The following is a 16,724-nucleotide window of genomic DNA, read 5'->3' as shown; positions in this document are numbered from 1 at the left end:
TATTTCTTTAGAATAGTAGACGTCAGTAGTTGCAGCAAAGTCATAATTTATTTATCAATTGAAATAAAAGCAAATAAAAACATATGGCCTTATTAAATATAGATCATTATAATGCTAATCATAAGTATAATATTAATACAAACACCAAATTAAAATGTTATACCATATAACATAGTATAACCATGCCATGCATGTTCCTATTAAAATTCATTTACAGATAATAAATACAGTGCTGAACAAGTAGAATAACTTTCTAAAAATTACATTGTACGCCACAAATTGATGTTGACAGAACTGTAAAACACACATTTCAAAAGACAGTACATTATTATTTATTCAGTGTAACTTAAAATGATAACATACATTGTTCTGCACCAACTAAAAGGAATCTGATGGAAGAAATAGAGATTATGTCCACTGCAGTCGTGCTCTGAAACCGGGCCTCTGAATCTAATCTCTAATAACACAGACGACCCCATCTTGGCCATTTTATACAGCCAACATCACGTCGTTTAATGTGCTAATCTTCTGGACCAGCACTGGGTATATAAAGTCAATAAAACCACCTTCACGAGGTTTTACAGAATTCTGGATAAGAGGTGAGATGCTCCGCTGCTGTGTTTCCTCCGCCCGTCTGCGGTACTATAGCCGGTCTCCTCCCCACTCAGGAAGTAGACAAACAAACAGGCTCCAGTGAAGTGCACGGAACAAGGGCGAAATTGTTCTCCTTTACCTTCTTTTTCATTCTGTAGTAATTGTTTTTTTCCTGTGATACAAGTATTTAATCTCATGAATGTGAAAGACAAGAACATTTCAAGGACTTCTGAAGTAAACTATGTCAATGAGGCCTCGAAATAGGGAAATATGCGCTGATTGCAGCGCCCCTGGTAAGTCAAATTTTGAACTTGGCTATCCGTTAGCTTAGCCAGCAGCTAATTAGATGGAAAAACCGCCTTACATTAGAGTAAGATCGCACCTACTGACAGTTTGTCTGGTATATACGGACAGTGTTGATTTATTTCGCTGATGGTTTTCATTTAGATGATTGATTCTTTTCATATTTTCTTGCTTATTAGCTAGCCGCCTGGCTATAGAGCTATCCTAGCTAGCTAGTTGGCTTCTTTCTAGCTAAGTGGCTAGCTAGTGAGCACAGAACGCGTAGTTAACTAGCTAACTAACTAGTGGACTTGAAGAAGAAAGACCAACACTGTCAGTCTTTTTGAGAAATGTCTGTAAGTTTTTAAGGAGATTCTTATTCTCTTGGCAGACGTATTTGTAGATAACGGGCTTAGCCTGTGGTGTTGATTTAAGCTGCTCACAGCCCTTCGGGACAGTGTGGGTCGTGCTACAACAGCGCGTTGTAGAAGAATACAAGTGTTAGTTTATGTGTATTTGCAATTAATAGCCATGAATTTTACACTAGAGCACGGACTGATATTTCTTACTAGCGAGGTAACTAGCTTAGCTTTATGAACGCAAATCTGCCAGGAAATTTACCAGAAAAAAATAACAGTAAATCAATGTCCCAAGAATCTCCGATTTAATGGCATTATAACGTTGTCCTTTTTGCGCATTCAGAAAACGTCGGGTGTCAAAGAAAAAGAAATATATCAACACGGACAACTCAAAATATTTTACACGTAGCCTACATTATTCAACAGGTTTAAACACTCTTCCCATCAGAATATTGTTTGATTTATTCCTGCGTTGCCTTTGAGGGTCAGCCATACAGATCGTGGTTTAAACCTAGTCCTAGACATGATAAGAGTGCCAATATTGGCTGAATACCACGGTTGAAAATCTCGTTTAACCTAGAGTTACGTTTAATAGGAGGCAAATTATGTTTTTCGCCCACGGACATATTTTTGTCACCCACAATATGCTCCGCAGAGCCTCGTTGGGCCTCGATCAACAGAGGAGTTCTTATCTGTGATGAATGCTGCAGCATCCACAGAGGCCTGGGCCGCCACAGTTCTCAGGTCCGCCACCTGACCCACACGGCATGGCCGCCGTCCCAGCTGCAGGTAAGAAGCGCCGGGACGCTTGGTTCAAACTTTTAGGCGGATGGGTCGCTTTCCGTGCAGTCGCAGCCCAGAGGAAATGAGCTGTTGTGTCACACTTCCCCAAATAGAATTACAGAGAAGCAGTACACGCTTCTGTAGGTTTGTAGGTTTGTTCGTGATGTGGTGTCTATTTAAATGTACTTAGAGAATTGTTTTAGAGAATTGGTGATACTGGTTGGCCAAATCCAGGAGACCTTATATTGATGCAATGAAATCATTACAATGAAACTGTGATTATTACATTTTTCTTAACACTTGTGTAGGAATATTTTGTTTTTATACAATTTTTATTTTATGTTTTGTGCAATGTGTTTCTACTCCAGATGGTTCAGATGTTATACAGCAATGGGGCAAATTCGATCTGGGAGCACAGTCTTCTAGACCCCTCCTCCGTCATGAGTGGAAAACGTAAAGCCAACCCACAGGACAGAGTGCAGTGAGTGACGTGATTTACATCCTGGTTATGGCTCTGGCGGAATCTGCAGCATTGTTATTGGAGGCTTTCCTTCAGTATAAACATGCTTGATGTTTCATAGCGAGGAGGAATTTTGGTGGTGGAGAGTGGGGCTCGTCTGCCTTTGCTGTACATAATGAGCTGTTTAGTGTCTAATTCTGCCTGTCAATGCACCCATGCCTTTTGATTTAGTCCCAATAAGACAGAGTTCATAAAGGCCAAATACCAGATGCTGGCCTTCGTGCATCGCATGCCGTGTAGAGAAGATGATAGTGTGACTGCAAAGGACCTGAGCAAGGTAAAACTGTGCTGCACGTTTAACTGTATTTGATTTAAAGCTCTTATTCTGTATTTTTCTGTGTGATCCATTGTAATGCATTTGCTTAAACCTCAGCTCAAACTAATGCTGAAATGATCTTGTCTTCAGCAACTCCACTCCAGCGTGCGGACCGGTAACCTGGAGACATGCCTGAGGCTGTTGTCGCTTGGTGCACAGGCCAACTTTTTCCACCCGGTAAGTTCCGGAAATGATGTCTATCTCGCCGTGCGTGACGGAAGGCCATGGGTCCAACGGAGTCTCGCTCTGTTTCGCCTTGCAGGAAAAAGGGAACACTCCGTTACACGTGGCAGCTAAAGCAGGACAGGTGCTGCAGGCCGAACTCCTCACCGTGTACGGGGCCGACCCCGGCGCTCCAGACAGCAGCGGGAACACGCCCATCGATTACGCAAGGTGAAGCCGACTCGCATCAGCCAAGCCAGATAAAGAATTGTGATTGCAATTGTGATTGGCCATTTGTGATTGGTCAGTCGGGATACAAATGAACACAAACAAAGTCTTTGCTGTATGTCTCCTCAGACAATCAGGGCACCAGGACCTTGCTGACCGACTAGTGGAGATCCAGTTTGAGTTATCGGACAGACTAGCGTTTTATCTGTGCGGAAGAAGGCCAGGTAATGAGAACTGTAGAGATCCTGGTTTGAACAGTTTGTATCTTGGGTATAGCAGAAATCAGCCAAATATGATATCTGTTCAGCTGTTTTTTCATTGGTTTAAGTTAGAAGTTGAAGAAAAGGGTGATTGTGTGCAGCTGTGTGATTTACAATATGTTCATTTCAGATCACAAAAATGGACAACACTTCATAATCCCCCAGATAGCAGACAGGTATGAGTAAAAAAACGTTTAAACAACTTTGTACGTGTGTGTGTGTGTGTGTGTGTGTGTGTGTGTGTGTGTGTGTGTGTGTGTGTGGAAAAATGTAATTTTGGATTGGTTTTTCCTCACGCTTACCTTTTAACGGATAAGGAATATGTAAGTATGAGAACCTTGTGGCTGCACGTTCGTAAGTTTTCCCTGTTTACGTGTTTTCGTGTGTGTGTGTGGTATACAAGTGTGTTTTTATCTGTGATTTGATACAGCAGTCTGGATTTGTCAGAGCTGGCTAAAGCTGCAAAGAAAAAGCTCCAATCGGTAAGTCGATATTGTCTGTTAGTTGAGTAAAGCTGAGGAACGTATTATCTCAAAACCTCAGAAATGTTCTATGCATTCAAAAGTTTCACTGGTTGATTTCAATCTTGGATAGCGTTCCAACACTCCTCAAGTCCTGTTGTTTTGAGCTTTAAGTCTAACACGAGCAAATGCTCCTTATTCCAGCTCAGCAACCATCAGTTTGAAGAGCTGGCCATGGACGTGTACGACGAGGTGGACAGAAGAGAAACAGACGCAGGTTTGTTCGAGTCCGTCTCTTCACTGTTGACATCTGGGTCTCGGTTACCACACTGAACCTGGAAGAAGGCCTTAGTGTACGATCCTGTTACGGTCAAGAATAGCTAAATGCCTCATTTCAGTAGTAGATTGGTTGATTCTATGAAAGGTGATGCCTGACGATGGTTTTGTCGCCACCTTGTGGCCGCAGTGTGGCTCGCCACACAGAACCACAGCGCTCTGGTGACGGAAACCACTGTGGTGCCCTTCCTCCCCGTCAACCCCGAGTACTCATCCACCAGGAATCAGGTGAGCTGGCATGTCGCCTCCCCAGCCTCCGTGCAGGTTCTGTCCCTCTCACACGATGGAGTAGCGACCCCATTTTCAGCCCTCCCCTCTCTCTTCTTTGGGGGTAACAGGGCAGGCAGAAGCTGGCGAGGTTCAACGCTCACGAGTTCGCCACGCTGGTGATCGACATTTTAACTGATGCCAGGCGGCGTCAGCAAGGGAGTTCTCCAGATCACGCCAAAGGTGGGGAGAACTTCAAGCCCCATCATGAGCTCACAGCTAACACTGCTGCGTTATTCGTAAAAGACTACTAGGCCTTAGTTTTTAAACTGCTCAGTTTGTAAACTGTCACTGCCGGCCTGTTGTTGTTGCCGTCGTTTTGGACACCATATCTGTCCTTTCTCCCAGAAAACGTGGAGCTGATTCTGAAAGACATTGGCAGCCGTCACGGGAGCGAGAACCAAGAAGTGGACCAGCCCGACTACGACAGCGTGGCGTCTGACGAGGACACCGAACGAGAGGCTGCATCTGGCAAGGATGAGCGGACTAAGGTGCTTTTGCTGGTTGGCCGTGCGTGGAACCGTCCCCCAATTAGCCACGGGGCTTCTCCTCAGGGGTGTGACGGAGGTTGTTTGAGTCGAGAACCTTCTCAGACCATCTGTGCTGTTTGCTTCCAAACATGCGTTTCCCAAGCCCTAATGGCTGTTTGTTGTGTCAACAGCTGAGTCTCCTACCCTCCACATCTCGTTATCTCTCCCTCTGTCTGCGTCCCCCCCTCTCGCCCCTCCCAGAGCTCGGAGTCATCCGACCTGTCGGACGGCCCCATCACGGTGCAGGAGTTCATGGAGGTCAAAAGCGCCCTGAATGAGTCGGAGGCCAAGATCCAGCAGCTCCTCAAGGTCAACTGCCACCTTAGCGAAGAGCTGAGGGTCATGCAGACCAAGGTGATGACCCTCTACACCTTCCTGCGCCCTGCTTGGTGCTGCCGTGTCATTCCAGCTCCTGTTCTTGCTTGCTGTGGTTATCTGATCTGCATAGCTGAGTGGCCCCTTCAAGATCCCTTCAAGATTTGATGGGCTATCGGATTCTGTCTCCTGTCTCCTCACCCCTGTCTCTCCATACCACACTGCCTGGTTCTACTCTCGAGTGTTTACCCTGTGCACAGAACCAAGTTTTAGACATAGATCAACTCCCATTCTGACACAGTGAACCCCACAGAGAAATTTGAAGCCTTTTTAAAATGTAAAATCTGATAGCGAGTTGTTTTGCATCCATTCTTGTTGTCATGGTAAACCAGGGCATGGATCATTGCACGCACCCTCTCTACTATGGGTGGGTTTTTTGGCAAAAGGACCTCTCCATGCTGGTGACGTTGTCACAACATAACATAAGATTTTGTAAAGCTATGCTAACAAACTGGAACACACTTGATGCACAATAGTAGATCATTATAAACACGAATAATAAGAACATTAAAATGGCATGGTTTTTTTTTTCTTTTCTTTTCATTCAAGCTAAAAACTGTGATATTTTGCATTTACCTAGAAAGGCTTGTGACAATTTATCACATACTTGGCATATCTAAAGGCGTGCGTGTGCGTGTGCTCTGTATGTGGACAGCTGAATTCCTTGCAGACCGAGAACAGTTCTCTACGATGGCAGGGACCCAACAGCCCTCAACCTCCAGAGCCACAGCGCCGGGCAGCGTCCCGCGGGGGCAGGGCCATGTCCATGTACGAGACGGGCTCGGGCCTGAAGCACTACCCCCCGAGAGCAGACTCCGCCCACCACGGCCCCGGTAGACTCATGCTGCAACCCCTCCCACCCAACGTAAGTGCAGGACCAAGGGGAGCATTAGGGCTTGACTCCTCGCGGTACCTTTTCGGGCTGTAGTCGGTACCGGTCGCTGTGTGATCCTGGGTTTGAGGTGTGGTTTATCATCTGCCATTTGTCAAACTCCTCCCCTCGTGCCTTGGTAAAAAGACAAAACTGGATTTGAACCCTTTCTAGATGGGGAAGGGTCCATCCGTGGCCGCCTCCTGCTCCCTTCCCAGCTTCCCCTCCTCGTCCTGGGCGTGGGATGAGCGGGTCCAAAGGGTGATGTACTCCCTCACTGAGCAGGCCGTCCTCCCTGGGGAGGGTTTCTCCGCTGCCTGGCTTCCCCTCTAGCCCAACCCACTGCCACCCCCCACCCCTCCCATGTCTGCATGCACCCCGCCCCTTACCACCACCACCACCATCCCGGTTCATGACGGTCATGCGACAGTGTGCTACTAATCTCACGGAACAACCACAGCGAAGGCACGATGGCTTGGAAGTCTGCGCTGGCCTCTCCGCCTGACGTATGCGGTCGCCGCCGGCCGGGCGCTCTTCTTTACCGCTGCGGCGACTCTCCTCCGCTGTGTTCTCCCGCGTTTTCCGAGGAGGCGTTGCCGCTGCGTGTACGTCCTCGCATGACGCCTGCGCTGCTGCCTGGGGCCGTCGTTGCCGTGCGCGTGTCTCGTCTTGAGTGAGCCTCGTCTGTGGAAAGTGGGCGTGGTCGTCGGAGGGGGCGTGGCACATGTGGGTGGGGCTCTCACCGGACTCTATGACTCACCACAGGGCTCCAGGGTGGAGGGACAGGGCAGCGACTACGACAACACACCCAACCACGTGGAGCTGGACGACTCTGGGTACGTTTCCCTGAGCTCCACCTGAAGGTCCAGAGATGCTGATGTCTGTTCTTGCTAATGCTGATCTGTTAATCTTGGTTTTATTTAAACTCAACACAACACACCCGATCGAGATAATCAGGTTTGTCATGAGGTGTAAGTCATGTTTGATAATTAACACTCCAGGGCACTAAATCTACAAGGAACAGGGTTGGGCTTCTCTGGCCTTGAGCTATTATCGTTGCTCAAAGATGTGAAAGATGTGGCACTAATATGGTGTTCTTTCATACTGGTGTACCAGCCCTGGTCCCCTGAGCATTCCCAGGACAGGGGGCCGACTCGGGGAAGGAGCCATCCCTGAGCTGGGGGACCCAGACGAGCATGAGGCCGACCCCACTCTGCCCTCCACGGAGGACGTCATCAGCAAGACTGAACAGATCACAAAGAACATTCAGGAGCTACTGCGGGCTGCACAGGAGAACAAGCACGACAGGTGACTGTGTGCATGCAACACACACACACACACACACGCACGCACGCGGCCATACTTGGAGCCTGTGGCTTGATATCTGGAGTTAATTTCAGGCTGTGGCAGTGTCATTTTGTAGGGCGGTGGTTCTCTCCATTTAGTACTATTGTCGGTCTGCTTTCACTTCCTCCTTGCCGCTTCCCATTGTGTTTTTCTACACGTGTCACAATTTTACTCTGCAGGCGTCCCAGTACAGCGCCCCCTGCCTGTCTCCAAGGCAGACTGCCACCTGTGTCTGTGGGCTCTGGGTGGTGGGGAAGTTGAGCGTCTTTGAGCAGCGCCCCCTGGTGATTTGAGCTGTTGCACAGGCAGACAGTGCAACGGCTACGGCTACATATATCTACATATTTTATTTATGAACACCTTTTCTATTGCTGGATGGAAAGGTTAATCAGATCTTTTGGTGCAGTTGTAGGATCAGAGTTTTTCGATCAAATGGGCCATTTATCTTTAGAGCTTTTCTAAAAGTGACCGTTGCTTTGCCGACTGCTTCCCTGTGATGTAACGGACCGTGTGCCTGGTTTTCTGGGTTCCACCTAATTTGCACCATACATGTGGAGTATTGCTTCAGGCCTTGGTTGTCACCAGGTTCTTTTTGATTCGCATCCTCACCTGGTTTGTTTTTTAATTAAAAACCTCATATCTTCAAATTTACCTTTTGTTGAATGAACACAGTTCCTTTTGATAATTTCTCTGTCTCTGGACTGTCATGCAGTTTCTAGACTAAATAGCAGCCTTGATGTGAGCAGTAGATAAATGAACATTGTCTATAGAACGTATCTATAGAAGACTCAGTATTCGGTATTCTGGTTTTTGAAGTGTCTTTCCGTTGACGCGACGCATCTCTTGACATCATCTCACTTGTCTCTTGTCCATTTCGGCAGTTTTGTTCCATGTTCAGAAAGAATTTATCAAGCCGTGTCTGAAATGGCAGCTCTCTTTCCCAAGGTAAGGTTGTTGTTTTTTTTTTATATTAGGAATGCTGAACTGACATCAGTTTTTTGTGGATAATATATTTATGAACAGTGGACTAGTTTGATCCTACCTAAGGGGATATTTCATGAAGCACTATTTCTCAGTAAATTGAAACCCAGTTTGGATTCACCAATTAACAATGTCTATAGTGTTTCCTCTCCTATTGGACTGTCTTGACTTGCCTTAAATTATCTGGCTAACTGGGGAAAACCTGCTTTGAAGAAAATGTTTTGGGAATACAAGCCTACATTTGATTCCCACTTTACTGCCAGCATCATGTTGAGTTTAAATAAACAGCCGCCCCCACCGGGTGTGATAATGGACCCCCCCGTGACCTGTCTCCCTCCCCAGAGGCCGAGCTCTGAGATGGTGCGTGGGTCTCTGCGTCTGCTGACGTCCAGTGCCAGCCGGCTCCAGGGTGAATGCCACCGTGCCACGCCCCCCGATTCCTGCCCTGCTGATGCCCAGCTCGTCACCCAACAGCTCATCCAGTGCGCCTATGACATCGCCAAGGCTGCCAAGCAACTCGTCACCGTGACTACCAAAGAGAGTGACTGACCTGCTACAGGGCTTGCCCTCTTCATTTCAGAATGGAAAATGTCACTCTACATTACAACTTTTTTTTTATGGCATCAGTATTATAAAGTATTTTGTCTTTTTTATTATTTAAAAAAGGTTTAACCAAGGTTTTAAATTATAACCTTTGCTGAATAACCTAAGGTTACAAATGTTGACACATAATGGTATATTAACATTTCTTTCAACATAAAGGCCATAGGTTCTTACATTCTACCACCATGTACCGCAGTTGGTACTGCCAATTTCTGGTAACTTGTCAATGTGCAGTAGATGACAACAGTATTCTGTAGATAAAACAACCAGAATGTGTTCAATCCCTGCCCTCTGGACATTTCTGTGTGAACCATCACTTTAACCAACAACCTGTAACTTTTAATAGATGTACAGTACTAAAAGTGTCTTACATGTATGCTCTATCCTATAAGCTATTACCTCAGTCTGTTTTATATAATATATATAAACACTTTATTCTCAACTTCTCTAACCCGTTCCCACGGTTCGGAGACCCTATAAAGGTCGGAGACCTTTTTTCATTTTTTTTTTTTTTTTTTTTTGGGGGGGGGGGGGGGGTGGAGTATTTGACCACACGTTTTTTTTTTTACGACTTTATTTCGACCCGTTTTGTTGATAAATGCTAATAGCTGACTGGAGCATCTGTTACTTTTCACTGCGTTTGTGTGTAACCGCGATTGTGAATGGAGATCCGCTCGGAGGACGTGTTCAGTCGCCACGTCTCCACTCGTCACTCTGTATGTGGTGGTCTTCGTTTGTTCTCGTATATTAATTCAGTACGTTGTATAATATAAATGCTGCTAGCTGTCTACTATATATGCAACTAATAAGATGGTGTTAGCTAAAATCCCATCCATGTCACAATTTGGAATCTGTTCAAGGTGCACCGATGGACCATGTGGATTACGTAGCTAAAATAATAAGAAACACGTCGGTTTAGCTTCTGTGAAAATCCTTCCAGTAAATATAATAAACCACGATTTGTTACATGCGTTTCGTGCATAAGTAAACTGATGTTCATGTATTTCAAATACTCCCTAGAAGATTGATACGGTTAGTACATTCTTGTATTTATAGAGCTTAGGAACGGAATAGGAGAGGGTTGTTTTACCCAGAACATAGAAAAACGAGTCAGTTCATAGAGTAGTGCTATTTTAATAATTCACCAGTGTAAACACTGACTACTGATTCTGCAGTCAGCATACATACTACTTTGCATAAACAATGAATATGCAGTGAAACGTTGCCCGTCTCATTGGCTCGCTACTTCCCACCTGTTGCGTAGGGTACAGCCCACTTCCAGTACGAATGACTACGGGTTCCGGGTTTGTGTTGCGGCTGACAGGGTACGCTTTTCCTTGTAAAATTTCATTTCTCTCTTTAAGAATGGCACTATTGCTGGACAATCAGTTTGTCCAGCTGCCTAATACAAACGAAGTTGATACGAAACATTTTTTGGATTCGGTATCTCATCTTCCGCCCTTCTTTGGTGAGTAACGTCCCCCCTTGAAACAGTAACTTGTGCAGTTAACGTATACGTGCTGGATTGTTGAAACAAGACGTCATGAGCTGGTCCTCCTTAAGTACTAATTAATGGAGTTTACTGTTAAGAGCTGAATAGTGTTGGGTGACCACTAGGATTAACGTTTATTCCACAAAGATGCTTTATTTAATAAAATTGTGTAACTTCCCGTGCCTGTAGGCTTTTTTGAGCTCCAACCCCTCAAATGAAACTTGAACTGGAGAATATTTAAACAGACCTAAGGGTGCCAATGATCACACGAATCCCCTGAGAGTGCTGGCCTAATAAGGGTGTTATTAAATATTCATCAGACAACATGGGCATACTGCCATGTTCATTCCTTTAAAGTACATACTGTGATGTCTAGGTCAAGGGGCTCAGCAAAGTTGAATAAAACTGGTTAAATTAGCCTACGGTGTTTAGTTATGATAAAGTACTCTCAGTGGTTCATGAACATTTGAAGAGCTCCACCCAACACATATCTCAGTCTGCCCCGTTTCTGTACGATCAACCAAAAGCATGCAGGTTTCCTTGAATCTAAGTGCTAATGATATTTGTCTGGCAAAGATCTGTAGGAATTTCTGAACTGATATTTATTAGTATGCTCTAGCTACCTTTGTATTAAATTTCAAGGAATGATCACATCGACATTACTATATGAGCACTTGATTTATCATGATAATATCTCTAATGAAAATGAACCATAAAGCTAGTCATGTTAATCCCATGTTACTACCTTGTCCTTTTTACCAGATTGTCTCGGCTCCAAGGTTTTTGCTCCTATCAAATCCGACATAAGTGGGAATATCACAGTAAGTATGAAACGTGCCTCTGGACTTTCTTGTTTAAACACATCCAAGCACAAGCGTTCAGACCCATTTATATGAGCTTCTCTCTGCCTTCTTGCTTTATTTTATTTTATTTATTTATTTCAAGAAAATCAAGGCTGTTTATGACTCAGACCCAGCACAATTTGAGACCCTACAGAAGATTCTGGAAGTGGAGAGGAGGAAGTATGGATCAGAGTGGCCCAAGGCTGGGGCCACACTGGCACTCATGTGGTTAAAGAGGTGAGAAGAGGATCTGGGCCTCAGATCAAATGGCTGGACTGTTAAACAAGTTCTATTAATATTACTAAACACTATATTGTAATGCAAGTTGGTTAGTTTTGTTCTCGCAAGCAGTTTGGCTCTGAGTCCTTGTCTGGAAACACAGTTGATGTCAAGCCATGAGACTTTCATGTAAACACTGAAACACAAAAAAAATAAATTCACAAGAAGCTTGATGGTTAATGGCTCCGTTGGGGTGTTATTTAGAATGCCATCAGCACTACGCTGTGCGCACAATTGTCGAGAAGCACAATTTGTTTTTGGAGCTCAGACATTACTAGTTGCTAACTGCCTTCCTCAGAGGCTTGCGCTTCGTGCAGATCATGCTACAAAGTCTGGCTGACGGGGACAGAGACGAGCGCAACCCCAACCTCATCCGCATCAACATCACCAAAGCCTACGATGGAGCCCTCAAGAGGTACCATGGCTGGATTGTCCAGAAGGTCTTCAAGGTATGAAAGACAATGCGAGAACTATTGTGGGTGCACTCACCAATGTGAATGACTAAATTGAATTAAATAAGCTGCGTTCGGTTTTACTGAATGTACACACAATGAAGTTGGGCAGTAACAACAACCAGCACAGCATTATGCTGAGGTAACTCCCCTGACACAATGGTATACGAAATGGTAATATGAAGTGTGAGAAGTACGCAAATGTAGATTCATATTGGCTGCATAAAGCAGTAAATGAATCATGGGCAATATATGGTGTGTTAGCCCAAAAACTCCCAAGCAGGTGTCTCTGAGACCACTGTCATTCCTGTAACATATCTTCCATAGTGGTTTCTGTGCAGTTCTGAATATTTCACAGTAGTTGCTGAATATGTTTTAAAAGTAATAGTCAAAATGATTTGCCTGGAGTTCGAGGTTAATAAAAGAAAGTTCGCATCAAGAATGTAGCTCTCAGAGTGAATTGGTGGGATCAGTGTTGCCTGGAAAAGTTATATAGCGGTATCCTGTTCATATGTACATATGTGGTACATTGAGTGTGTACAATTGCATGAATCCAAACCCAGTGTATGGAAACTGCAAAGTGATCTAAGATTCAGATTTTAGTTAGCAGAGGAATGCATTGGTCATTCATCTATGACACAATCACAAACCAGTTTTTACAAAAAAAAACAACCACAACCTGTAACATCTTTCCAAGCTAGCTGTCCGACAGAAGTCCAAAATCCTGATTTCACTGCCTTGTCGTTGTCATAAGAGGCCCCAGAACTCTTCGGGCCCCTCGGAACCGAGTGTCACCTCGTGTTTTCCCTCCCCGCTAGGCTGCTCTTCTTGCTGCGCCATACAGATCAGACTTCCTGAAGGCCTTATCCAAAGGTCAGGAGGTCACAGAGGAAGAATGCCTAGCAAAAGTGCGCCAGTTCCTGGTGAATTTCACCGCCACTGTGGATGCCATCTATGACATGTACACAACAATGGACGCTGAGCTAGACTACACAGTGTGAATTCCCTTGGTGTGTGCGATTATGGTTGAGGTCAGCTGTTTTCTCAGGTCAGACAGCATTCTACTAGAGTATTCTATTAGAGTATTCTACTAGACTACCCCTTCCTGGTCGCTCTTCAATGCTTTTCTATTTCAGGGCTTTTTGCAAAACCTAAAAAAAACAGGGTCTTCTTTGCTTATTACCTTTGTAAGGTCTTGGATACCTACAGCAGGCACCAGTGTCAGGAGAATTCCTGTGGCAGTGATACAGTTACTCTGAAAGTATCATAGACGTTATCTGGCCAGGAGAACTTTTTCTTACAAAATCTTTTTATGGTTTGATTATTGTGTTTTTGTTTTGTTTTTTCACATTGACCCTTGCAATCAGTACATTTCAATACAAATACAATGAAAACCTCCATCCAGCAGGGTTTAGTACCTAATGTAACATACCAGGATGTCTTCAGGATCTGTAAATAAATGTGTTAGGCTCACTCTAGGACTGAAATCTCCAGCCGTACAAACGTGCCGCTATTTTACAGAAAAAAACGCTTGATCCCTTAAAGGGGCTCATTGCTTTGCGTTTAGTTCACATGCTGCTCAAAGCGGATCTCTCGAGGAAAAACAAGACGAAGTGCCTCATGATAATCAGCGACTTCTTCCCTGTCCGTAAAAATATTATCGAACAATGGAAACTTGACAGACCAGCGGCACAGAACCGCTTGTCATTATTTAATACAGTGCTGAGTCGGTGTTGGTTACAGGGCTAATTAGCCAATACCAACCTCACCTGCAAACAGACACTCAGGATGAACTGCCTGATTATTAGATATGCTGTGCAAAAGGGGAAATGATCAAACATTTATCCTAGTTTTGGAAGGATCATTATGCAGTACAATGAAAACGAGCGATGTAGATGCTTATGTTTGAATTACAAACTTTCTGATGAGTACTGTTACATTTATATAAGGCGGATCATTTTCACTTTTCATTTAAACCCTTTTAAAAATCTGTTGGTATTTACCCAAATGAAGTATTTGTGTGTAGAATTACAAAATTGTTCACTACCACATAGTGAACCCATTATTATGAAATGTCAATTTTATTTATTTGTGTGATTGACACCTGTTTCTGACATGCTCTCATTGTCATATTGATGTACTGATATTGAGATATTGGCATTAAAAGGAGGGTGTCTGAAAGAATGAAATTTTTTTTTAGTTTTATTGGTGCAAAGTTGATGTCGGTATTGTGTGTTATGTTTGCACTAATTTGCAAATTTGTGAATTCAATTTTGTCTTGCTGTCCAGCCTCTAGAGGGAGACAAAACGCTATAGTTAATTTCAATGTCTCCTAGAAGCTTTTGGCGTCAATAGATAGCTTGTTTCCGTGGTTATAATATGAAATGGACCAATAATTTTTAATATACCAATTTAATATATTTAAACTTAATTTTATCACGTTTCATGAATGTGATAAAATTAAGTTTATTATATAAACAGTTTTTCTAAAACGTGAAATATGAATTTCAGTGAATGACAGGAACCCGCTAGGAGAGAAACATACACACGCACACACGATTAATAGAGAGTTACATTAGCAAACAGCAGGGTGGACGCATTGTTATTGCGCAGCGTCTGATCCGCAAGGTCGCGCCCGCGAGCTCAGGCTAAAATGCAGCCAGCAATACCCCAGCAACGCAGCAGTGGGTGCCCGAGGCTCCTGCTGGCGGAGGACAATGTGGATCTTGTGGCACCTCCCAGAGGAGGCTAATCCTCTTTCTGAATTCGAACGGACCTGGTAATCCCGTAGCTTTATCGGCACAGCTGCTTCTAAGGGAAACGCGACAGGCGCGGTCATACGTAGCAGGCCTCACAGAGACGGCAAATTCCTTATTCTACAACTGTCCTTGGCAGCAAAGCTGTATCGACAGCAGGACTCAACTCTGAAGAGCACTGCGTTCTTTGTCCACAGTTTTTTAAGTCCAGACGAGAAGCAGATCAACCTACTCGTTCCATTCCACAAGCTTTAAAATGAACTAGACCTATCAACACGTGGGGAAACTCAAACCGTACGGAATAGTGGTAACTTTAAATATGATCCCCGTGTTAATCAGGACTGTGCATTGCAATGCCTGTCCTAAAACGCGTCATGTTAAACGAACTCTGGTGCGTCACATCTATTAATTTGTTACTTTATTTGTGTAACTTGTTCTATTCGGTTTAAGAGGTACGGCTAAAGGCCCCGGACCTCAAGTAAACTTCCCAGATTATAAATTGAGGCCATAGTTTATTCAGTTAAATGTATATATATGATTTATTTTAATGTTCCCTACGAATTTTCATTTGTAATAATAAAACAAGTTCCCCACTTACCAGGCTAATTTATTGTCCCTTTGAAGAGATCACTTGTTTTCATCTTTGTATTTGTAGAGGCCATAATCCCTGTTAATGGGGTTTTGTAGAGTGCACTGGTTAATGCATGTTGTAATCTACTAATCCCTGCAAATGTAGCGTGATCACCACAGAATGTAAACATAAAAAATCTCGTCTTTAAAACGAATCCTGGTTAAAAATATATAACTTTAGCTAGCTGCATGAATGATCACTGCGTTGGTGTTCCATTTTGATTGCTTGTCTTTATTGCAAGAGAAAGTCTGGAACTGTACAACTGGCTCTGGACTGGAAAAACGCAAAAACCCTAAAGCTAAATTTGCATATCCCGGGAATCTCACGATAAGCAGCCAGCCGCATTGTGTAGGGCCGTCCGTTCCACAATATCTGCGTAATACGCTTTATTAAAAGTAATATATTCTAAGACATTTAACCTGAGAGGAGCGCGTGTTTTTCATGCACAAATGCAACACTGCAGGGGAAAAAGGAGGCCTTATGGATTCCTATTTCCATATATATGACTTTCTCAGGATTGTGCTGGTTCCACCTCGTGCTACGCCAGCACTCAATAGTGTGTAGAAGTTAAAGGGAAAAAATGAAAAAAGAAACATGCACATCCACAGTTGCTTCTATTGGTAATAATGAAATCTGTACAATATACGCATGCATAGCGCATTTTATACAGTCTCTCATCTATATATATATATATATATATATATATATATATATAATGTGTGTGTACATATACAACTTTTATATATTATGGGCAATATCAATTTGTTTTTGAAAGATTTTTAGCACATTTATTTTAATAGGACTGGTGATTTAAGGCCTAAACGCAGACACATGTAGTGGTGGTAACGTCAGCTAGTGCGGCATTTGGTGTGTGCAGCTCAAAGCCAAACTGGTCCTGGCACTATTCAGCCCAACACCCTGTTGTTGGAACTAATGGCAGCCTCACGGTCTGGTTTCCGTCAGCACCTCTCTCCCTCTCTCCGTTTGCTCCCCATGC

The 16,724-nt window shown here is 43.9% G+C and overlaps 2 protein-coding genes across 5 annotated transcripts; both read left to right on the top strand.

Annotated features, from left to right (window-relative positions):
• Positions 1-636: 636 nt before the first annotated feature.
• On the top strand, positions 637-10,241 carry git2b (G protein-coupled receptor kinase interacting ArfGAP 2b). Of its 4 annotated transcripts, none has more exons than XM_077020603.1 (20): positions 637-887; positions 1,891-2,024; positions 2,387-2,499; positions 2,710-2,815; positions 2,945-3,031; positions 3,117-3,247; positions 3,374-3,468; positions 3,635-3,680; positions 3,938-3,986; positions 4,170-4,242; positions 4,432-4,529; positions 4,640-4,751; positions 4,917-5,059; positions 5,300-5,452; positions 6,129-6,338; positions 6,519-6,605; positions 7,110-7,180; positions 7,461-7,652; positions 8,573-8,636; positions 9,015-10,241. In XM_077020603.1, the coding sequence occupies exons 1-20, from the start codon at positions 836-838 to the stop codon at positions 9,219-9,221; spliced, it is 2,223 nt and encodes a 740-aa protein (XP_076876718.1). In that variant the 5' UTR covers positions 637-835; the 3' UTR covers positions 9,222-10,241. The 4 variants fall into 4 exon arrangements, with proteins under 4 accessions (XP_076876718.1, XP_076876717.1, XP_076876720.1 ...); XM_077020602.1 differs by having other exon boundaries at positions 639-887; positions 3,935-3,986; XM_077020604.1 differs by lacking the exon at positions 6,519-6,605 and having other exon boundaries at positions 641-887; positions 3,935-3,986.
• Positions 10,242-10,380: 139 nt separating this feature from the next.
• LOC143526036 (glycolipid transfer protein-like) lies at positions 10,381-14,526 on the top strand. Its single transcript, XM_077020606.1, has 5 exons — positions 10,381-10,743; positions 11,530-11,588; positions 11,713-11,846; positions 12,187-12,337; positions 13,159-14,526. Exons 1-5 carry the CDS (start codon positions 10,563-10,565, stop codon positions 13,339-13,341), a joined length of 708 nt encoding a protein of 235 aa, XP_076876721.1. The 5' UTR covers positions 10,381-10,562; the 3' UTR covers positions 13,342-14,526.
• The last annotated feature ends 2,198 nt before the right edge of the window (positions 14,527-16,724 follow it).

Source organism: Brachyhypopomus gauderio, chromosome 10 (genome assembly GCF_052324685.1).
Source record: "Brachyhypopomus gauderio isolate BG-103 chromosome 10, BGAUD_0.2, whole genome shotgun sequence".
NCBI lineage: Eukaryota > Metazoa > Chordata > Actinopteri > Gymnotiformes > Hypopomidae > Brachyhypopomus > Brachyhypopomus gauderio.
The sequence above is the reverse complement of the archived record's forward strand: the minus strand, read 5'-3'. Positions and strand labels throughout refer to the sequence as shown.

Excerpts from the sequence above, each read along its gene's own strand:
- git2b (XM_077020602.1), top strand. The coding sequence starts at position 836 with ATGTCAATGAGGCCTCGAAATAGGGAAATATGCGCTGATTGCAGCGCC. Across the intron at positions 888-1,890 it reads CGCTGATTGCAGCGCCCCTG|AGCCTCGTTGGGCCTCGATC; the intron begins GTAAGTCAAATT and ends TATGCTCCGCAG. Across the intron at positions 4,243-4,431 it reads CAGAAGAGAAACAGACGCAG|TGTGGCTCGCCACACAGAAC; the intron begins GTTTGTTCGAGT and ends TTGTGGCCGCAG.
- LOC143526036 (XM_077020606.1), top strand. The coding sequence starts at position 10,563 with ATGACTACGGGTTCCGGGTTTGTGTTGCGGCTGACAGGGTACGCTTTT. Across the intron at positions 10,744-11,529 it reads TCATCTTCCGCCCTTCTTTG|ATTGTCTCGGCTCCAAGGTT; the intron begins GTGAGTAACGTC and ends CCTTTTTACCAG. Across the intron at positions 12,338-13,158 it reads TTGTCCAGAAGGTCTTCAAG|GCTGCTCTTCTTGCTGCGCC; the intron begins GTATGAAAGACA and ends CCTCCCCGCTAG.